Source organism: Malus sylvestris, chromosome 2 (assembly GCF_916048215.2).
Source record: "Malus sylvestris chromosome 2, drMalSylv7.2, whole genome shotgun sequence".
Lineage (NCBI taxonomy): Eukaryota > Viridiplantae > Streptophyta > Magnoliopsida > Rosales > Rosaceae > Malus > Malus sylvestris.
The window spans coordinates 26,193,805-26,217,104 of record NC_062261.1 but is presented as its reverse complement, the minus strand read 5'-3'; the positions used below and the strand labels follow the sequence as shown (position 1 = coordinate 26,217,104).

Here is a 23,300-nt window from a genome sequence, read left to right as displayed (position 1 = left end):
AACAAGCAATCAAGGTTGAACTCGATTCGCTCGCAAAACGTATGGTGTTTGGACCTATCGTTCCTACACCACCACGAGTGAAGCCCGTTGGCTACAAGTGGGTTTTTGTGATGAAGCGTAATGAGAAGGATGAAATAGTGCGATACAAGCACGCCTCGCAGCGCAAGGCTTCTCTTAGCGCCCTGGGATTGATTACGAGGAGACGTATTCCCCCGTAATGGACGTTATAACGTTCCGCTACCTAATCAGTTTGGTAGTTTTCAAAAAACCGAATATGCAGTTTATGGACATGGTAACTGCGTATCTCTATGGGGATCTAGATACGGAAATTTACATGAAAGTTCCAGAATGACTTCCATTTACTGGTTCAAATAGTTCTAGACCACGGAACACTCTCTCAATTAGGTTGAGGAGGTTACTCTACGGATTGAAACAATCCGGGCGAATGTGGAGTCAAGTTAGTTTAGAATTTGTCCAAATCACTCTTTAGTAGTTGTTTTGAGTCAATTTGGTCAGTTTTGAGTCATAAGAGTCTAGTTTTCTGTTTTTTGAGTCTAGTAGATTAGCATCCCTTCTGATCCCCGGCCTTAAATGATCCCTACTTACATATACTACAATCATAGGGTTTTAATTTAAGTGTTGGAATATTTTACATCAGGGGGAGTATCTAGAAGCATACTCACATGATTTTAATGTACGCTTTTTCCTACGATTATGAGCATTTTTCCCACTGAGTTTTTGCTACCTAACGAGGTTTTAATGAGGCACTCATCCTGGGATGATCATACTCCGTTGAGTTTACTACTTTCGTCCTGTTTGAGATTTGTTTTAGACATTATGCATTCTTCTCATTTTTCTCCTTAGTCTATGGGTTTTCCCCATGCCTTGGGTTTTACCATAGTGAGGTTTTTGTAAGTTTTACTACAAATTCATACTTCACTTAAATTTGAGACTCGCGATCACCCGTTGTGCCGATGACTTCATCAACTATTCTACCTTATCTGCTGAAGATCTGATGCTATGGTTTGTTAAGTATTTACACACTTAAGGGGGAGTGTTGCAATCATATTTAGAATAAGAATGTGATTGTGTAAATCCTAGTAGATATGAGAATGTATCTTATATTCTTATTTAGAGTAGATTACCTATTAAATGTTGTAATCCTAAAGGGAAATGTGTTTACCTCTCCTACTACTAGAAATAAAGGCACAATGGGGTGAATTAAACACACCTCACAATTAAATTAATCTCTCTTCTCCCTTAATATTGCCGGCCGCCTCTCTCTCTCTAAACCGTAGATCGTTCAATCAAATAGGCCTACAACACTCCCAATTTAAAATATGTGAATTTTATCAACCTAAAATGGTCCGATTATATAAACAAGTATTTAGTTAGTGAAAAGAGGGCTGTCGAAAAAGGGAAGAAGGAAGAAATAGAGAAGATGCTAACGGTTGCCGGCCTTCAAACAAGTATTTATTTGTCCTTTCCAAACCTTACGAAAGAAATAGGTGCCTGCCGGATTTGGATGGGGGTGTCGAAACTAATAAGGGAAGAAGGAAGAAATAGAGAATATGCTATACCATTGCTAAAAAGAAAACAAATAAGGAAAGAAGGAAGGAAGAAAGAAAGAAAGAAAGAAAGAAAGAAGAGGAGCCAAAATAATTGAAACCAGAAGCAACAATGGCAGCAGCTAAGATGACAGTATCAGCACTGCTGGGAGGCTTTGTGTTATTCGTATTATATGTCTATGAATCTTTGGTCTTAAAGCCAAAGAGGCTAAGATCAAAGCTTGAAAAGCAAGGGATTAGAGGGCCTCCCCCTTCATCAATTCTCTTCGGCAATATCCCGGACATGAACAGCATCAAACTCAAGGTGATGAGGGAGAAGTCAACTGCTACGGAAACAAGTAGTACCAGTGTCTCAAAAGACCGGCATGTTTTGATTGATCATGATTGGCCTTCAACCCTTTTCCCTCATCTCGTGCAATGGCGAAACCACTTTGGTAGACCATTTCTGTCATCATAATCTGTTTATATACTTTATTTTACAATAACATAGTGGTCGAAAAGTAACATAAGCAGTCTTGTAGTTACCCTTCAATTGTTTGCTATATAAGCAGACCTGTAGATGGTTTTGTTTAACATGGTAATCTCAGCTCTTCCATATTATTATTATTTTTTAAATAGTAACAGAAAGGAGGTGACCAGATTTTCCTTTTGTTTTAGCTCTCTTCCAGCTATCTTCGGTATGCTTATTTAGTATATAATGGTGGCAGGGCCAAACTTCACATATTTAACTGGAAGCATACAGCAATTAAGCATAACTGATTTAGAAATGGTGAAGGAAGTTTGTTTGTGTAGATCTTTGAACTTAGGGAGGCCTACTTTTGTATCTAAGGATCGTAAGCCACTATTCGGCCAAGGAATTATAGCGTCAAATGGTCCAATTTGGTTGCACCAAAAAAAAATTATTGGTCCAGAGTTCTACTTTGAAAAGGTTAAGGTAAATGACAACTAAACCTCAGACTAGAATTATTAAATTTACTCTTTCAAAGTTTAATTTGGCAATTACCAAATTGACTGCTTAATTTTAAGGGTATGGTGGATTTGATGGTGGACTCCACAACCACCATGTTGAGATCTTGGGAGAGTAAAATCGAAAACGAAGGAGGAAGTGCAGTCTTTGAAGTTGATAAGGATTTGAGAAGCTTGTCGGCCGATATTATATCAAGAACGTCCTTTGGAAGTAATTATTCACAAGGGAAAGAAATATTCTTAAAGCTCAGAACTCTTCAGAAGATCATGTCCCAGGGAAATACTGGTGTACCGGGTGCGAGGTATATATGTATAACAATATAAGAAAGCTCATGTTCATCATACTTTAAGCATTTAATAATACATATACCACAAATGGAAAAAATTGCTGTAACCGGTTATATATATATATGGTACAAAGAGTTTTCTGTATACATATGCTCCATAAAAGCTTACAATGGTGTCAGTAAATACCTCCTTGGTATCATACTAAAGGTTTGTTAAATGTATGAATGCCAGAGACTTACCAACGAAAAACAACAGACTGATATGGAGATTAGAGAAAGAGATCAGTGCTATGATTTTAAGGGTTGCGAAGGAACGCAGTACTGAGGCTACTTGTGACAAGGATCTTCTGCAAATAATACTCGAGGGAGCCAAAAATTATGAAGACGCTAATAGCCTATTTTCAGGTATATCCCAGGATAGTTTTATAGTGGATAATTGCAAGAGTATATACTTTGCTGGCCACGAAACCACTGCCACAGCAGTGTCTTGGAGCTTGATGTTATTAGCTGCACATCAAGACTGGCAAACTTGTGCCCGTGCTGAGGTGCTTGAATTTTGTAGGGATGGCATTCCAGATGCTGATTTGCTTCGAAACATGAAAATAGTACGTCACTTACCATATACGTTAACATACCTACATTTAAATATGTGTGTGTGAATGAAATGTATATCTGCACTCCTTTGACAAAAAAAAAAAATGTATATCAGCACTCCCATAGGCACACAAGTTCTACGCACTCTGGTACAGTACCAGAGTGTACAAATGAAGCTGATATACAGTACCAGTGGTACTGGAAGTATTATGTTACCCTACACATTTTTGTATTATACGAATTGATACTCTTTCTATGAAAATGATACGCAATTTATTCATAACTAATTGTACAAATGATGGCAGTTGAATATGGTGATTCAAGAGACACTGCGCCTGTACTCACCATCAACGGTTGTTGCAAGAGAAGCCTTGGAAGATATTGAGCTGAAAGGCATTCTAATTCCCAAAGGAACGAACATTCAGATTCCAATTCCTATAGTGCATCGACTTCCTGATATCTGGGGTCCCGACGGCCATGAATTCAATCCAAAAAGATTCGAGCATGGAATTGCTGGGGCTTGCAAGTTTCCTCAGGCTTATATGCCATTTGGAGTTGGTGCCCGTATCTGTACTGGCCAACACTTAGCCATGACAGAGCTGAAGGTGATTCTGTCACTTATTCTGTCCAAGTTTTCCTTCTCACTCTCACCAGAATACCAACACTCCCCGGCTTATACGTTGGTTATTATGGAACCCGAACATGGAGTTAGTCTCCATATGAGGAGAGTGTGACTAGTTGTGTTTTCGTAGAGATGTACTGATATGTTGTGGATGTTCGATTTTACAATAGAGTAATGATACGTAATGATAGTTTAATTAATTTCGTATTTATAGCCGAGTTTGAGGATTTAGGGCTCTCACGCAACTTTTGCTTTGCGGTTTATGGAGCTTTGGGGGTGTACTCTGTTCTAAAAGGGTTTTTCCTAACCCGCATCTTAATAATATTTTGATATTCAATTATGATGATGCGAAATTAATTGTCATTTGCTAGGGCGAGGCTATGAGCCTTAGCCTGCTTGTTTTGAATTTTCAAAGCATGCTTACTTATTCTTTTCAATTACTTATGATGTTATATATGCATGCTTGCTATGAATTTTCAATCACTCTATTTAAACTAATTATATGTCTTAATCCTTAGCTATCATTAGAATGTTTAGACAAGTAATCATAAACAATTTATGTTGGAATGTCACTTGCAATGGTTAATGCTTTTGTTGGAATGTCGCCTACGTGGTGCAAGAGCAACTAAGAGCTAACTACATCCTTCTGGTAAATGCGGGCATGCTAACTCGTGATTGAGCTTGGTCGGCGAGTAAGACAAACATGGTGGTGGTGTGGAATGAACTACAAACTTCTGTGCTGGAGCGATCACGACCGAGGAAGCAACACGTCTCGATTTGGGTTCTAGAACCTAAAGCCAAGGTTGCTAATTTACTATGAAGTTCAAATAAGGTTCGACTTTCAATGTGCGGAACACTGAGTAACTTGATAACACGTCACTTCGCCAAGAGGTTATTGAGATGACCTCTTCAATGAAAGAACTGTTGGAAGTATGCCCACAAAGCCACTCATTTGATGTAATAGCTTTTGGAATACTTATTGTGTTAAACTATTATATGTTTAATGAAGGGCAAATCTTATTGTTAATCACTATTTATTGTATTATGTGTTTAAGCAATAAGGAAATCCAAGGAATGTATTTAATGTAAGAGATAAGTGTGAAGGAAAAATTTAGTCCTAGCTAAGAACAAGTATGAACATTTGAATACACATGCAAGCTATCAACACTTTAAAGTAGGCATGCATCCAAAAACAATTCATAAAACCCATGACTTTCAAAGCCTAGTATATGGTGAACCAAAATAAACTCTTTAACAACATTAAAGAGAAGTAAAGATTTAGTGATTCTTTACCCTTGAAGCTCATCCTTGATTACACAAGGGATTCACCCAAGTGGAGGGCCTTCAAGTCACCTCCAAGCTCCTTGAATCCTCCTTGTGTTTTCCTCCCTTTAGTGCTCCTTTGATGATTTGAGGAAAAAGGATTTGTTCTCCAAAAACATCAAAAGCTTGATGTCTCTAAGTCTCTTCACCAAGGTTGTATATTGTGAAGATGATATGGATGACTTAGAGAGATTTTAGATGCTAGTAAAAATCCTCTAAGTGGCCGGCCTCTATGTAGAAAATGAGAGAAAAATGTTTCACCCAATTTCTATTAGAAAACCCTAATGAGAAAATTGCTATAAAGTTACTTTTATAACATTTTCTTTGGTGAGTGGCAAACTTGTAATTAAGCAAGCTTGCCCATTCACCCTAATGGCCGGCCTCTCCTTGTTATTGGGCTAATTTGCCCATTTTGTTTTAGTTGTCATACAACTTAAACATAATGGGTCTTGTGGACCAAAACACTTTTGGGCCCCGAAACCCAAAACCAACATATAAGCCCAATACGAACCTTTCGTATAATTAATTAACTAATTAATTAATCTTGACCATTCTTCAATTAAACCATTTAATTGCTTATCCATTTCATATAATTTCTTCACTAACATCCTTATGTGGTGTGCGATCCATTAGGTTCCAATTAGCGAGGCAGTGGGCGATGTTACTCTTAACGATCGATTGTGAATTGAAACCACATTTCAATTCTCCCTTAAGATTAGTGTTTGCTAATCTTCAGGGCTTCCACAAACCATGAGTGACACCTAGCAGCATATCATGGTTACCCAAGCTAAGTAGAATTGGTTGGAGAACCTATCCAGTTACAACTACAATGCAATACGGTCCTTCTCTAATACAATACTCTTAATCACATTGTTTAAGTGATAGTTTGTTTCATGTCTACTATCCAATGTGATACTTTCCTATATGATTCCTTTGAATATGATTTGGAACAAACTTCCTAAGTCATATTCATATGCTTTGGCCAAAGACTTTAGAATCATATTTTAGAGTATTCTCCTTCCACCATGGAAGGTTAGAGATCCCTTGTTGTGCATTCATATGCCTACATGACTAGATAGCTTGACCCCAACAATGCCGTGGACAATCCGAAGGAATGCCGTTGACATGATCAAATATCAAGAACCTAACCATTAGACATCTATGATGCCTCAGGTCAAAGGACTACTTTGCATATTGCAACTTTATAGTTCATACATGACATGTATGTTCGAACTCTCTTTTGATCGACGTTCAGTGTACTCGATTACCTTTTCGAGCACCTATGTGTTTGTCTCAGTGTCCAACACCAAATGACTTGAGACTAGTTCATACTCACGTTTGAGTCAACATAACACATACTAACCTTAGCGGATTGTCAATGCCCAATTGGCAATCCTATGGCTAGGAACGTTTTAGGAATGAACATAAGAGAAAGGTCTCGATAATCTAACTCATTAGATCACTTATCTCTTAGAACAAATACATTCCTTGGATTCCCTTATTGCTTAAACACATGATACAATAAATAGTGATTAACAATAAGCTTTGCCCTTCATTAAACATATAAAAGTTTAATACAATAAGTATTTCAAAAGCTATTACATCAAATGAGTGGCTTTGTGGGCATACTTCCAACAAAGTGATCTAAGTAAGTTAGATTAACGAGACCTTTCTCTTATGTTCATTCCTAAAACGTTCCTAGCCATAGGATTGCCAATTGGGCATTGACAATCCGCTAAGGTTAGTATGTATTATGTTAACTCAAGGGTGAGTATAACTAGTCTCAAGTCATTTAGTGTTGGACACTGAGACAAACACATAGGTGCTCGAAAGTAATTGAGTACACTGAACAACGATAAAAAAGGAGTTCGAACATACATGTCATGTAAGAACTCTTAAGTTGCAATATGCAAAGTAGTCCTTTGACCTGAGGCATCATACTTGTCTAATGGTTGGATCCTTGATCTTTGATCATGTTAAAGGCATTCCATTGAGAGTGTCCACGGCATTGTTGGGGTCAAGCTATCTAGTCATGTAGGCATATGAATGCACAACAAGGGATCTCTAACCTTCCATGGTGGAGGGAGAATACTCTAAGATATGATTCGGGAGTCTTTGATCAAAGCATACGAATATGACTTAGGAATTTTGTTCCAAATCATATTCAATTGAATCATATAGAGAAGTATCACATTGGATAGTAGACATGAAACAAACTATCACTCAAACAATATGATTAAGAGTATTGTATTAGAGAAAGACGGTATTGCGTTGTACTTGTAACTGGATAGGTTCTCCAACCACTTCTACTTAGCTTGGGTAGCCATGACATATTGCTAGGTGTCACTCATGGTTTGTGGAAGCCCTAAGGATTAGCAAACACTAATCTTCATCAAAGGGAGAATTGAAATGTAGTTTCAATTCACAATTGATCGTTAAGAGTAACAACCTAATGGATCGTACACCGAGTAAGGATGAATATGAAGAAATATATATGAGATGGAAAAGCAATTAAATAGTTTAATTGAGAATGGTCAAGATTAATTAATTAGTTAATTAATCTTACGAAAGGTTTGTATTGGGCTTTTAAGTTGGTTTTGAGTTTCGGGGCCCAAAAGGGTTTGTGGTCCACAATGCCTATTGAGTTTAGGTTGTGTGACAGCTAAAACTAAATGAAAATTAACCCAAAAACAAAGTCAAAACCGGCCAAGGGTGAGTGGTAGCAAACTTGGGTTAATTGCAAGTTTGCCACTCACATGTGAGGAGGTATAAAGGCAACTTTATAGCCATTCTCTCACTACAGTTTTCTTGAGGAAAAGAAGAGAAACTTTTTCTCTCTTTTTCTCCATACAGGCCGGCCATTTAGGGGAAGGATAGCTAGCAATCTTTCTTCCTCTAAGTCATCCATTTCATCTTCACACATCATCCTTGGTGTGGAGACTTAGAGACACTAAAGCTTTGGTGTTCTTGGAGATCTTTTCCTCACATCCTCAAGGAGCAAAGGAGTATCAAAAGGAAGAAAAACACAAGGAAGATCTAACGAGCTAGGAGGTGACTTGAAGGCCCTCCACTTGGGTGAATCCCTTGTGTAAACAAGGATGAGCTTCTAGGGTAATGAATCTCAAAATCCTTTCTTCTCTTTAATGTTGTTAAAGAGTCTTGTGGTTCACCATTCACTAGGCTTTGAAAGTCATGGGTTTTAGAATTGTTTTTTAATGCATGCCTAGTTTAAAGTGTTATTAGTTTGCTTATGTGTTCAAATGTTCTCACATATTCTTAGCTAGGACAAAATTTTTTCCTTCAAGAACAAAGACTCCTTACTCACAGAGACTTGGATAAGTAATTAGCCGAACTTGAAGTAGTGTTGTTAATCCAAACTGAAGAAACTTCTTGACCGTCGAATTCTATGGCTCCAATGTTCTTAATCCAAACTAAAGATGTCTCCGATTGTCAACACAGAGTTGTTACTCTAAATTGAAGATGTGTTGACGAAGTGGTTAGGGTAATTAGTAATTTCTCAGAGTGTGACAAAGATCTGTGTAGAAAGGTTTTGTGCAGAGTGTTTATGTGTTGAGTTGAAGGTCTTCTCCATATTACCAAACAACTTCTATTTATAGGGGTGAATTTCATGATGACCACGTATACCGAAGTAAAGTTTCAACAGGTGAGTTGAAGGTCTTCTCCATATTACCAAACAACTTCTATTTATAGGGGTGAATTTCATGATGACCACATATACCGAAGTAAAGTTTCAACAGGACTATGACTATTCGGCATATACTTGTATATTCTTGATATTATCCCATCATTAACCAAAACTAGTTTGGTCATTGTCTCGAACACTTTAACTTGAACCAGGATTCTGAACCTAGTCCTCTTATGTGTTCAATTCACTTCCCTTATTTGATCAGTCATGTTTTGATTCTTGGAATGATTCGAGTCCTATCAAAACCATCCTAATCATTAGTGATAGGAGCATATTTATGCAATTTAGTTAGCTTGTTTTCTTGCATTTATGTTGTTAGTTCTTACTTATTATAGTGTTTTAAACTATTTTCGTGTGTTTGTAGGTCCAAATGATAAAGTAGGCAAGAAAGTGCATTTTGGAGCATTTTTTTAGCCAAGAATGGATAGCACATGTATGAAGCAAGGTGGATGGACGTTTTTGAAGTTCAAAAGGCTAGGAATATGCTAAGGAGATGAAGAAAATCAATTCAAGACAAATAAGATAAGGAATCAGCTCAAAAGAAGGAAACATTATCCAAAACCTTATCCAACCTTATCTTATCCAAACTAACTTTATCTTATCTTATCCTATCATAATCTTATCCTACCTTATCTCCAGCTGCAAAAGGAGTCCTTATCCTATTCTAAATCCTTTCCATCTGAATTTAGGAGTCCTAATCCATCTAAACACATTAATTTTTTTCCTCCCTGGAATCTGATTAGAAGTATCCTTATTCCTTGATGATTTGGAGTCCTAATTCTCTTCCTACTCACCCTAGCCGTGCCTTACATTCTCCCTATAAATATAAAGTGTTGTAGCACTCAGAAATAACCCACCTTCCATCATAAATTCGTCCCGTACATCACTCATACACATTCATCCCATTGTGTTGCAACTTTGCAAGGAGATAGGAGAGGAGACCCCTGGAGCCATGCTTGCCATTCAAGACGTTGGATTATTGGAGCGTTTCTAGGTGTATTCTATCCGTTGCTTTAATGTTTAAATTTAATTGTCTTTGTTTAATTGCAAACATGAGGAGCTAAACTTGTTTTAACTAGGGGGAAATTCAAAGCCATGAACATATTTGCAATATGAATTGATTACTTCCAATTATGATTTCATGAATCGTGAATGCAATTTACTTAAATGTTTGATTCATAGCTTATTCTTGTTGGTTGATTAAGGGTGCACACTTAGTTTGCATGCAGGGATTTGATGTTAGAATATAAGGGAATTTCACCTAATAGTTATAAACTTATATTCACAAGTAATGGAGGTTGCTAGTCACAATCGTGTTAAGTGAATTCCTGGCAGGAGTATCATGCTGTCATAGTTACGAATGCCTTGTCAATGCTTATGATTTTCACAAAGTTTAATGATCTTTGATTGCATCTCTATTATGTTGTTCATGTAGGGAACTATTGAAGAATAATTTGGTTGCCGATGAGTTGTCTATCCAATTCAATGAGTTAAGGAAAATCTGAGGGTTAATTAGTGTTGTTGACGGTTAATCTAGGGCGTTGAGGTTCATGGTTTATTGGAAAAGCAATAAGAAATCGATTTGTATGCAAGTGTGTCATGTGTAGAGAAGAACCCTCTAGCTAGCCATTCACCCATTAAATCACCAATTTCGTCCAAAGTTATTTAGAGTCTTAAATCTATTTAGTTTAACTTTAAATTCGTCAAAAACCCAATCCCCTTTACTTTGATGTGTCAAGTTAGTTAGAATCTATCCAATTTGTGTTTTTAAGTGTTTTGAGTAAGTTAAAATCAATTTTCGTCCAATTCACCCTCTAGTGTCTAATTTGAGTCTATTTGATTGTTTTGTGCTGTTTTGAGTCTTTTGAGTTTGTTTTGAGTTCCTTGAGTCTAGTTAAGTGTTTTCAAGCCTAGTTTTGTGTTTTTGAGTCAATTTTTGTGTAGATTAGCAGCCCTAGTTAATCCCCGATCTAGAACGATCCCTACTTACATCTTTGCTACAATTGTTAACAATAGGGTTAATTTGTGTGTCAATTAGGAGTTTCAATTCAATCAGGACTCAACCGAATCATTCCTAGATCCAATCCTCTATGGTTTCTACTTCTACCGAGATTTGACCAAATCATTACTTGGGTTGACTATCATTTAGCCTGAGAAATCTATTATTGTGCCAAGAGTTACTCAAGCTAGGTTATCCTTATTTGGCCCAAACCTAATATTTCAGGTTGAAAACATTATTCCTTCGCTTCTCAAATCCTCGCCCATGAACACCTGGCCAGAGATTGAAGAAGCAGATGCTTCTCAACCAACCTCTAATTAGCATTTATTGCATTGATTTCTATGTTCACGCCACTTTGCCTCAACTGACACAATGTTGCCATGTGTCGAATTCTTATGGGCACTGTTCTAAAAATCTCTGCCTAGCCCTACCTAAATCTCGTTTAGGCGCTAGGCAGCTAGTTACCACCCCAATTAATGCCTAGACATTTGAAAATTAAGAAAGGGCGTTAGACCTGCTGAGACGCCTGCATAGACCTCTTAAGCACCTGCCTAACCCGTCCAGACCCGCCTAGGTTATGACTTATTTAGACAGAAAGTACATAACTTTCAATAAATTGTAAGAAACTTGTTGAATACTTAAATGAGCACATATTATATGCTTGTACCCCATGTTTTCATTATGTTCTAATACTTCATAATCCATATGTCACTTTATTTTGTAGTTTATGATTAAATTATATATATTTTAAGTATAAATAGACACTTATTTACACAAAATATAATAGATTAACATAAATCCGCCTAGTTCGCCTAGGCGTCTGCCTAGACCCTACCTAGCTGCCTAAGCGTTGGGCTTTAGCCCATCGCCTGACTAGCGCCTAGCGTTTTTTAGAACCTTGCTTACAGGGTCTCTCTATCTTTGTCCATTCCACACACTGCACTCTCGAGACAGCCTGGCCACCGAAACGTCCATCCTTGATGGACATGCTTTGAAAATCGAGACACATCAGCCCCGTGTTCACTTGGGCAGCGTGAAGCAGCTCAAACGCATCGTTAAATCCTATGTTCACTCTAGATTTTCTCGGTTATAAAAAATTAGAACCCTAAACTCCCCAAGGTTTTGTGTATAAAAGCCTCCAAAAACTCTGCGTACTTGAATTCAACCTTTCAAATTCCCAGAAATCTAACCTATTTTCCATAATTCATCCAACCTTTAAACCTTTCCAAACGACTCAAACTCGAACCTCCTATTCTTATTGCCAAAAGATCTCCGATGAGCTTCAAATAATCAAAAGCTCCGTCGATCACTAAACCACAAAACTATTTAGTCATTGTGATGAATATGATGCTAGCCACCAAGTCTTTGGCCCTCTGTTCAAGGATTATATCCTGAACTCCATTACCTCACTGATGAAGAAAAATATGATAGAACTTCTTTTCTAAGGCGGCGACTAGGCTAAGTAAGAGTTTACCAAGCGTTAGGTGGCCTAGCCTTTGGCCTCAACTGCTTGGGCCACGTGGGTCAACCAAATGGAATCCTTTTTCAACGACTCATGGAAGAGTCTGGGCATATTCGACGCCATTAAGATCTTTAGCATTGAGATCAACATGGACTAAGAACTCCTGATGGCGGCCTTTGGTGCCCGGCAACGGCGCCATTTTCTTGATAGGATTTTTACAACTCATGTGAAATGGCTTAAATCTCCTATTTTACTTGCAAGAATCACAAGGTTATTGTAGTATAAACGGATCTCGCAAGGTCGTCTCCACAGGGATTATTAAATAATTCGAACTAATCAGACTCCATTTAATTATTGTAAAGTAGAAATTGAAGTGATTGATTTTATAACCTAATTAAATTGAAAACGAAATTAATGAATTAAAATAAACAATCTGCAATATTAGAGCTAGAGAGAAAGAAAATAGTTTTAGGAGAATAAAATTAAGAAAGCACTAGGGTTCCACCATCACCTAGCAATCCTATGAATTTTTACCAATTACTTATGATCTACACATGCCACTTTGAAGGTTAGATTTTCCTAATTCATATTCTACTTGGAACCTCCAACATAGAACATATATCTAACATGCAACCCGTCCGGACGTTCGGATCAAATCTAAACATGAAAGACTCATTATGCTTTATGAAAATCCTTTGAAAAACCATGCAATCCTTAAGACGTGATATTCATCCTAAGAGAAATTACAATTATTAATCACAAGAAGCCAGTGTCAATTTCAGGGAACCTTCCGACCAAAATTGCATCAAATTACTTTTCTAAAAATCCTAATGGTGATCAAGCATTAAAACAATTAGATAGTTTTTATTTCGGTGATTAACAATTCAAAGTACGCATGCAATCAATCATAAGCAATTAAATAAAAATCACATATTCATGCTAAGGCTCAAGGCTTCGCCCTAGCAAAAGAAATTAGTTCCGCATATTCATAATTGGAATCGTAGAAAATATTATTAAGAAAAGGATTGAAAACACATTCAAGTAGAAAATCTCCAAAACCCTAGCACTTCTCTCTGTCTCCAAAATTGCATAAAAGAAAGCGTAGAGAAAAACTGTAGAGGGCCAAGCAATATATCTGCCAAGCCTCCACACAAACCCTAAAAACTAAAATTAATAATCCAATAAAATAGGAAACATAACCCTAAATTAAATAGTAAAATTCGCCTAAAATCTGAACAGCCACGTTTTGGACCCATAAGCTGCTCCAAAACTGGCCCAATATAGCTGGATTTAATGTTTGGAATATTCTGAACACTTCTCCAGAAGGCCACGAACCTATCCGAGGTCATCTTGGGCTCCAAAAACGCAATTTAAGTCCAAAAACGTCATTTTCCAGCACTGCGCACTACTTCTTTATTTCATCGTCAGAAAATAACCGCTTGGTGGAAAAATCCCAATTTTTGATACGATCAAGCTAAGTGACTCACGAACGTCCTTCAACTGGAATTACTCCAAAATTCGTCCATTTAATCCTGTTTTGCTCCAGAGGAAGTAGAAAGTCCTATATTAAAAATACAATTCAAAGTATCAAATTTCTTCCAATATATTAACCAAAATATACTAAGATTAGGGTAAAATATATAATATAAAATATACTCATCACCCGACCACCAATATGATGATTCTTTCTTTTGGCCCAATAAGCCCGACTATGTTAGACATCATTGCCATCCTTGTCACACTTCCATCTAGTGTCACGGTTGATGCTAGGGATGGGCACTGTGCGGTTCCACCCTTAAACCAGAACTGGAATTGGAAAATATCAACGGTTCGGTTTGGTGCGGTTTCATTTAAATTTATTACTAAAACTTTACAGTTCGGTCTACACCGGTTCCAATTCGGTTCTTGCCAGTTTACGGTTCCGAATACTAAATTATTTGAACACCAAATCATCATTCATTCAAATAAATCTTCTAAAATTGATTATATAAAGTTGCATATAACACATATTCTTTTTAACGCAAATGTCTTTGGTTAGTGGCACCAAGTCAACAAAAGGAAAATTAAAAGAAATATGCATAAAAACACAAAGCAGTAATACAGACTCTAGTCTTTACTCTGGCATATGACCTGCCTTGATTAATGGCAAGTGATTTCACCAAAAACTCATTTGATGGACTCAAAAGACTCAAGAGACTCAAGTACTAAGTATAGTAAATGTCCGTAAACAAATGCAAGTGGTTATGCCCCTTTATACGTGTATTGGGGTGTTGAGTATGTAAATGATTGAATAAAGCACACATCCAATTGAAAGTGCAACCTAAAGGCTTTCTTCTAGTTGATTGACCAGAAATGCGGATAGATGACCCCTGCAACCTCTATATTTTCCAGTTCCATGTCTACTCCAAGTATTCTTGACTTTTGTTATTGGTTTTGTTCTTTATCGTGCCTCTGCAACTGTGTTTATACAATAAGTCCAAATCGAAAGTTGTAATCAAGTAATGCAGTTAACTCTGCTATAGGTATGAAAGTTTACGAGGTGATTAGCAAGCAAGTGATGCCAAGCAATTAAAGTCTGTTCCTCTCAATGTAATTGTGACAGAGAAACCAGAGATTGCTGTAAAATTACAAAGACATAACAATCTTAGAATCAGGATGGCAATATCAGGTAGATGTCAAACACATGCCATCTCTTGTTTATTTTTCTTCTAGGGTTTTGGGGTGAGGAGAGAATGGAAAACCAGTAGAACTCAACCATATTCCCAATCTCAAATATGAGAAAAGATAGAGAAAATACCAAAGAGAGCCATAACAAAGATAAGCTCAAAAGCAGTGTAACTTACATCTTCCTACATTGGTCGGCTGTGAAGAGAAATAGAGATAAACACAAAACCAAAGAAAGAGGAAAACTTATTAGTACTTCATTAAATAAAGGCTAAGAAGAAATTCCATTAAAAAAAGGTTGTACCCAGTGCACAAGGCTCCCGCTTTACGCAGGGTCTGGGAGAGGTAAATGTCGGCTAGCCTTACCCCCATTTATGGAGAGGCTGCTCTCAAGTCTCGAACCCGAGACCTACCACTCATGGGCGAAGGCACTTGCCATCGCACCAAGTGCGACCTCCAAGAAATTCCATTAACACATCAAATTAATCATTACCTCATCTCGAACAGAGGTTTCTGGGAAGTTCTTAATCCAGAAGCTGAACCTGGCAAGGAACAAGATATATCAAGTTAACTGGTATCAAGTAAAAGCTGAAAAGCAGACGCTACTAATACTAATCATCAAAATGCTAATAGCATTTTAGAAGTCTACAATAGAAATTACCAAATAAGATCTCATAAATTCAGTGGATGCATCATGCCGAATCCAAAACTAAATTACAACTATGTAAATCAGCATTAAGAAAGCAAAAATAAGTTGGACCGTGCTTGATGATTCAGTTCAAACAAATACTAGTACATTTATAATGGCCATACTAGGGAGAACGAAATTTTTGGATGAAAGGCCGTGAGTGAGGTGGGCGGCGACTCGGCTGAGTGAAAAAGGAATGGAAATCTAAAAGTATGAAATGGGGGATGAGGTCGTGGGTGAGGGTGAGGGTGAGGGTGAGGTGGGTGAGCCCTAATTGGGATGGGATCCACTGACAATGGAATGAATAATATGTAAATAAAAATTGAAAGGGATTGATAGCCAAACCATGAAATCACCACAACATGCATGAGTTCTACGAAGGTTTCAGAGCTTACATAGAAAAAGAACGATGTCAAAAGCAAAGGAAAAGGGAGGTGATGGGATTGTAGTAGAGGTCATGGTGAAAAGGAAAACGGCAGGTGTATCCACCAGGACCAGGACAATCCACCATAAGCAAATGTAGGAAGAAAATACAATTGTTGAGTGTCACCTAACCAATGCCGCAAGTTGAGATAGTAAGTCAAGCTATTCCTCACCATGGAATCATATGAATTAATTGGCCAAGCTAAACTCCTGTATCCATTAACACATATAAGTGGAAACTAAAATTTTATATTGTTGAAATGCTGAATTACGTCATTTAATTATATGCAATGACATTAGTGAAGGCTAAGATTCTATAAATGACGATATGAATACATTTAGTGAACTAATCAAGTTCCAAATGAACTGGAGTTGTTAAACGTACTTTGAAATAGTTATCTTGTGCGCTTCATTAGTGAATTGTTTGAGTCACCATCTACTGATAGAAGTATATATTTCACAATCTATTACATTAAGATAAGGGGTACTTTGAGAATGATTAGATTGATTCCAATTTTTAGAAGTCATGATTATGGCTTACAGTATTGTGAGTAGACATTAGAGACCATGTGTGAAAATTATAAACTGGATTCTCCATTAACATAATCTTCCATGAAAATAGTAACAATTTTAAACAATATACTAATATAAAATTGCAAACTTAAACTGAACTCATTATTAGCTGCTAACAATAATCATAAATAACATTAAACCCCACTAATACTTCAAAGGAAAAATAAAATAAAAACGGATAATATTGGATCAGACCTAAATCTTGAAATACAGAAGAAAGTATTGATGGAAACATAATTTGTATACAAAGTAGGATTGTGAGAGCAGAATCCCAAACTGTATATACAAGTAGTTTGCCAAATTAAGCTGCTCCAATTAGTGGTAAAAACATATTAAGAACACAATTCCAAATATTACCAAGAGTAACCAACTCTGGTAAAATTGAGAAAGAATAAAAAAAACCCAAATTCTAGAAACCAAGAAGAATGCAAACTTTATATGGAAATTGAAGGCTACCCACAGATAGGCAGCAGCAAAAACAAACGGAATAGGGAGAGGCGAGTTGAAGAGGCAAGGCGTCTGGCCCCTGTTGGTGTGTAACCCTTTAGCTGAAGCTTGGCAGCAAGGGTCATGTTTTATGTTTTGTTTCAGCTTGAATGTGAGCCATTGGATCATAGTCCACATGGCATTTTAATCATGTTTCTAGTCTAAGTAATAAGTCATGTGGCATCATCTCATAGGAGGATAGCAATGAATGGCTAAGATTGTATTGTATGTTAGAGAGTGAAGGATCTCCCTTCCTTTCTTCATATAACGGTTAGAATGTATTTTGTAAAAGTGTGGATGAAATTTGAAGAGACATGTTCTTTGCAGCTTCTCTCTGAAACTCTCTCCACCATTGAAGATAACTTCCATTGAAATACATATAGAAAACACACACAAACACTAACATGGCCTCAGAGCCTAGTTTCATCGTCTAATCTGGGCGTGAAATATGTGCGATTGAGCTACATCTTTAAGCTTCAATCGAATCTGGAAATTGTGATTTCTTGTATCCAAGTCTAATATGGCTGGGTCCGGCAATGTCGAGCTTAGAGCTCCGGTCTTCAATGGAGAGAACTATGAATTTTGGAGGATTCGTATGACAACTATACTGAAATCGTATGGTTTGTGGGAGCTGGTAGAAAATGGCTTTGAACCTCCAAATCCGAAGTCTGAGAAAGCTGTGGTCGACGAGACGAAGAAGGAGACGACGGATGCAGTGTCATTCAGTGAGATTATGATGAAGGATGCTCGTGTGCTTGGAATGATACAAGGTGCAGTCTCGGATCAAATCTTTCCCAGAATCGTGAATGAAGAGACATCCAAAGGAGCTTGGGATGTTCTGAAGGGTGAATTCCGAGGAGATAAACAAGTAAGAAATGTAAAATTGCAAGGTTTACGTAGAGATTTTGAATATACTCGTATGAAGGATAGTGAATCATTATCTGTATATCTCTCTCGATTGTTTGATATCATTAATCAAATGAAAAGTTATGGAGAAGAACTATCTAGGGAGAGAATTGTGCAGAAATTACTTATTAGTCTTCCGAAAACATATGATGCAATTTGTTTTGTAATTGAGCATTCTAGAGATCTTGAAACTATTGAGGTTCAAGAAGTTGTAGCTTCTCTAAAAGGATTCGAACAGAGGCTTGATTTACATACTAAGTCTTCGACTGAGAGGGCATTTGCAAGTTTAAATGTAGCATCTAAGGGTGTCAAAAGTGGTGGATTTTCTGGGAATCAGAGGTCTCAAGAGAGTTGGAAGTCAATGGGAAAAAGTTGGGATCATAAACCAAACTTTGTTCAGAAGCAGTGTAACACTCAAATGAGTTGGGATCACAAACCCAATTATTCTTAGAGACAGAATAATACTCAAATGAACTGGGATCATAGGCCTAATTATGCTCAGAAGCAAAACAACGTTCAGGGTGATTGTAAGTGGTGTGACAGGTTGCACTATGGGAAATGTTAGTATAAAGGTAAACCAAAGTGCACAGGCTGTGGTAAGCTAGGCCATTCTATAAGAGACTGTCATGAGAATAAAGGAGTGCAGAAAGTTAATTATGTAAAGCAGATGGGAGAAACATGATCATTGTTTTATGCCTGCAATGTAGTGACTGATGTGAAAGTCAATAACTCATGGTACATTGATAGTGGTTGCAGTAACCACATGACAGGAGATGAGAGATTATTGGTCAATGTTCAGAAAGATTTGACCTCCAAAGTAAAGATGGGAACTGGAGAAATTTGTCAAGTGGTAGGAAAGGGAACTTTGGTGATTGAAACTAAATTGGGAAGAAAACATATACAAAAAGTAATGCTTGTTCATGGACTTGAAGAAAATCTTCTCAGTGTAGGACAAATGATGGAAAATGGTTATTATTTGTTGTTTGGAGGTGATATAGTTAATATTTTTTATGGTTGGTCACTGGATAATTTAGTAGTGAGGGTGCATATGACCAACAATAGATATTTCCCTTTGAAAATGTTGCCTGCAACACAATATGCACTAAGAGTAGGTGTCACACATTGCTCTCAGATATGGCATAAGAGATTGGGTCATTTGAATGAGAGAAGTCTCAAGGTACTTGAAGAACAGGGGCTGGTGCATGGATTGCCTAAATTAGAAATGTCTCAAAGTGTGTGTGAAGGCTACATGTTGGGTAAACAACACAGGGACTCATTCCCTTCTCAATCGTCTTGGAGAGCTAGAGATCCACTGGAGTTGATTCATACAGATATCTGTGGTCTAATGCAAGTAGAGTCTCACTCTGGAAACAAATACTTCTTGTTGTTTACAGATGACTGCACAAGGATGTCATGGGTGTATTTTTTGAGAAACAAGTCTGATGTGTTTGAATGTTTCAAAAAGTTCAAGGCAATGACTGAGTTACAATGTGGATATAAGGTTAAATGTCTCATGAGTGATCGAGGGGGAGAATTCCTTTCTGTAGAGTTTGACAGATACTGTAATGGACAAGGAATTCAGAGACAATTGACTATGGCCTACACTCCTCAACAAAATGGAGTGTCAGAAAGAAAGAATAGGACTGTGGTGGAGATGGCAAAGTCAATGCTACATGAGAAAAACCTTCCATATGCATTTTGGGCAGAAGCAGTGAATACTGCAGTCTATTTGATCAATAGGTGTCCTACCAAAGCTTTGAAGAAGTCAACCCCATTTGAAGCTTACAATGGCAGAAAACCTAGAATAGCTCATTTGAAGATATTTGGCTCATTGTGCTATGTGCATATACCTTCCAATCTCAGACATAAATTGGAAGAAAACAGTCACAAGTGTATCTTTGTAGGCTATGGTTCAAGTAAGAAGGGCTACAGATTGTTTGATCCCATTTCAAGAAAGATTGTTCTCTCAAGGGATGTCACATTTGATGAGAATAACTCTTGGGATTGGAACTGCAATATAAATACTGGTGTGACATTTCCAGTTATCACTGAACATAAGAATGCTAATGAAATCTGTGAGATTGATGAAAATTCTCAGTTTGAAGAATATAATGTTTCTCAAAGTGAGAATGTGTTTGAGAGATCTCCAACTTATGATGATACACCTAAGAAATGGAGAAGTATCAATGAAATCATGGCTCAATGCAACATGTGTGTTATTGAACCAGAAAGTTATGAGGATGCAGCTAAGGATGATTCATGGAGGAGTGTAATGAAAACTGAATTGGACATGATTGAGAAGAACAACACATGGCAGCTTGTTGAGAGACCATATGACAAGCCTGTTATTGGTGTTAAATGGGTCTATAAGACAAAACTTAATCTGGATGGTACTGTGCAGAAGAATAAGGCTCGGCTGGTGGCTAAAGGCTATTCACAAAAGCCCGGAATCGACTATAATGAAACTTTTGCCCCTGTGGCACGGTTGGATACGATTAGAACCTTGATTGCGCTTGCTGCACAGAAGAAATGGAACTTGTATCAATTAGATGTAAAGTCTGCATTTCTCAATGGGGTACTGAAAGAAGAAGTGTATGTTGAGCAACCTCAAGGCTTTGTGAAGGAAAGTGAAGAAACAAAGGTGTACAAGTTGAACAAGGCTCTATATGGCTTGAAACAGGCACCAAGAGCCTGGTATGATAAGATTAATGCATATTTCAATAGTGCAAGGTTTGAGAAGAGTTCAAGTGAGGCAACTTTGTATGTTAAGACAAGTAATGACTTAGGTATCATTATTGTCTCTCTATATGTAGATGACATTGTATATACTGGTAGCAGTCCATAAATGCTTGAAGAATTTAGAAATGACATGATGAAACACTATGAGATGACTGATTTGGGCTTATTACATCATTTTCTTGGAATGGGTGTGTTGCAAACTAAGAACAGCATTTTTATACACCAAAAGAAATATGCACAGAAATTAATTGAGAAGTTTGGTCTGAAAGAGTGCAAATTAGTTGCTACTCCACTTGCAATGAATGAGAGGTTGAGCAAAGTTGATGGAAGTGAAGCTGCGGATGAAGGGGAGTATAGGTAGCTTGTTGGAAGTCTGCTCTATTTAACTGCAACTAGACCTGATGTGATGTTTGCAGCAAGTCTATTGGCAAGGTTCATGCATAATCCCATTAAGAAACATATGGGAACAACTAAGAGGGTACTGAGATACATCCAGGGAACAATCGATTTTGGTATTGTCTTTGAAAGGGGAAAAGCTACAACCCTAATTGGCTATTGTGATAGTGATTAGGTTGGAAGTGAGGATGATATGAGAAGTACTTCAGGGTATGCATTCACACTAGGATCTGGTATGTTCTCATGGGCTTCAATCAAACAAAACACTGTGGCACTGTCTACTGCAGAAGCAGAATATGTTAGTGCAGCAGAAGCTACATCACAAGCAAAGCGGCTGAGATTTGTTCTAGAAGACTTTGGAGAAGAACAAGTGGAAGGAACTCAGATCTTGTGTGATAATACATCAATCATTGCTATGGCAAAGAATCCAGTCTTTCATCAAAAGACAAGACACATCAACAGGAAGTTCCACTTCATCCGAGAAGCAATTCAAGCCAAAGAAATTGAGTTGGTGTACTGCAGGACAGAGGAGCAGATTGCAGATATCCTTACTAAGGCTTTGCCTAAAGATCGATTTGTGTATCTAAGGGAGCTACTTGGAGTTAAATCAGCCAAAGGGTGAGAAGGGAGTGTTGGTGTGTAACCTTTTAGCTGAAGCTTGGCAGCAAGGATCATGTTTTATGTTTTGTTTCAGCATGAATGTGAGCCATTGGATCATAGTCCACATGGCATTTTAATCATGTTTCTAGTCTAAGTAATAGAATAAGTCATGTGGCATCATCTCATAGGATGATAGCAATGAATGGCTAAGATTGTATTGTATGTTAGAGAGTGAAGGATCTTCCTTCCTTTCTTCATATAACGGTTGGAATGTATTTTGTAAAAGTGTGGATGAAATTTGAAGAGACATGTTCTTTGCAGCTTCTTCTCTCTGAAACTCTCTCCACCATTGAAGATAACTTCCATTGAAATACATATAGAAAACACACACAAACACTAACAGCCCCCGATTTCCTAGCGCTGCACCTTTTTTTCTACAAAGATTCATTTATACCTGCCATCCATCAACAAATTGCACGTCGAATTCGTATAACGAAAACCAATTAAGAATCCATTTCAAATGTTTAACAACCTCCTGAGGTAACAATTACAATTCATTTCAACAACACAAAAAGTACAAACACAAATTCTAATTATGTATAATTGAACATAAATTATCTCTTTCAAAGATTACTTGCTCTGTTATTTACTCCAGCTGATGTCCCATATTTAATAGAAGAATTTTGCAAAACCTCAAAAATTATTAAATTTCATATAAAATCACTCTTAAAAAAAAACCCAAAAATTTAACTTTTGGAGCTTCAAATTGGTAAGGAAATGTTCTTCAAGTTGTAAGCTTCATTTTGGTGCAAATTTCGTAGGAAATGGATGAAAAATGAGTGAGATGTAGCGATTTGAAAAATTCTCTGTTTTTTGGCAACGGCAACGGTCGTCAGAGTCTGAGATTGAAGACGACAGATGACGGAATATTCTAACGCCGTCAGTTAAGTTTGACAAAATCTGTTAGGATTTAGCAAAATATTCCCTAACTGCCGTTACTGTTTCCGTTAGGGTTTCTTGCGTGTGGCCGCGCGTCTTGCCGTGCACTCACCGGCACGTGGGTCGATGAAAAATTATTTTAAAAATTTGGGGACCATCCTGAGATTGTATAGGTCACTATGCTATATTCATATACCCAATTTGAGTTATGTATGACAAGTTATTAGCTAGTTTTTCCTATGTGCTTTAAATAACGTTTTTATAGTTAATTCGCATATAGGTGATACTTATCCCGATGACGAGTGCGTTCAAGTGCGACTCGGGGGCTATGACCCTTCGACATACCAGTGAGTGGTGAG

The 23,300-nt window shown here is 37.4% G+C and overlaps 2 protein-coding genes across 5 annotated transcripts; one reads left to right on the top strand and one right to left on the bottom strand.

Moving 5' to 3' along the window:
• The first annotated feature begins 1,680 nt into the window (after nt 1-1,680).
• Nucleotides 1,681-4,177, top strand: LOC126581847 (cytochrome P450 714C2-like). Its single transcript, XM_050245781.1, has 5 exons — nt 1,681-2,002; nt 2,276-2,502; nt 2,595-2,836; nt 3,054-3,426; nt 3,721-4,177. Exons 1-5 carry the CDS (start codon nt 1,681-1,683, stop codon nt 4,147-4,149), a joined length of 1,593 nt encoding a protein of 530 aa, XP_050101738.1. The 3' UTR covers nt 4,150-4,177.
• A 9,928-nt stretch (nt 4,178-14,105) lies between these two features.
• On the bottom strand, nt 14,106-17,642 carry LOC126581901 (uncharacterized). Of its 4 annotated transcripts, none has more exons than XR_007609193.1 (4): nt 17,332-17,642; nt 16,275-16,512; nt 15,685-15,733; nt 14,106-15,389 (listed from the first exon to the last, which is right to left on the bottom strand). XR_007609193.1 is itself a non-coding variant. In XM_050245837.1 (4 exons), the coding sequence occupies exons 1-4, from the start codon at nt 17,445-17,447 to the stop codon at nt 15,377-15,379; spliced, it is 261 nt and encodes an 86-aa protein (XP_050101794.1). In that variant the 5' UTR covers nt 17,448-17,642; the 3' UTR covers nt 14,106-15,376. The 4 variants fall into 4 exon arrangements, 2 of the variants coding, with proteins under 2 accessions (XP_050101794.1, XP_050101803.1); XM_050245837.1 differs by having other exon boundaries at nt 16,430-16,512; XM_050245846.1 differs by lacking the exon at nt 16,275-16,512 and having other exon boundaries at nt 14,106-15,144; nt 15,371-15,389.
• Between the last annotated feature and the right edge of the window lie 5,658 nt (nt 17,643-23,300).

Excerpts from the sequence above, each read along its gene's own strand:
- LOC126581847 (XM_050245781.1), top strand. The coding sequence starts at position 1,681 with ATGGCAGCAGCTAAGATGACAGTATCAGCACTGCTGGGAGGCTTTGTG. Across the intron at positions 2,003-2,275 it reads GCAATGGCGAAACCACTTTG|GGCCAAACTTCACATATTTA; the intron begins GTAGACCATTTC and ends TAATGGTGGCAG. Across the intron at positions 2,503-2,594 it reads TCTACTTTGAAAAGGTTAAG|GGTATGGTGGATTTGATGGT; the intron begins GTAAATGACAAC and ends CTTAATTTTAAG.
- LOC126581901 (XM_050245837.1), bottom strand. The coding sequence starts at position 17,447 with ATGACCCTTGCTGCCAAGCTTCAGCTAAAGGGTTACACACCAACAGGG. Across the intron at positions 16,513-17,331 it reads TTGCTGCTGCCTATCTGTGG|GAGTTTAGCTTGGCCAATTA; the intron begins GTAGCCTTCAAT and ends TAATGGATACAG. Across the intron at positions 15,734-16,429 it reads CAACTTGCGGCATTGGTTAG|GTTCAGCTTCTGGATTAAGA; the intron begins GTGACACTCAAC and ends GTTCCTTGCCAG.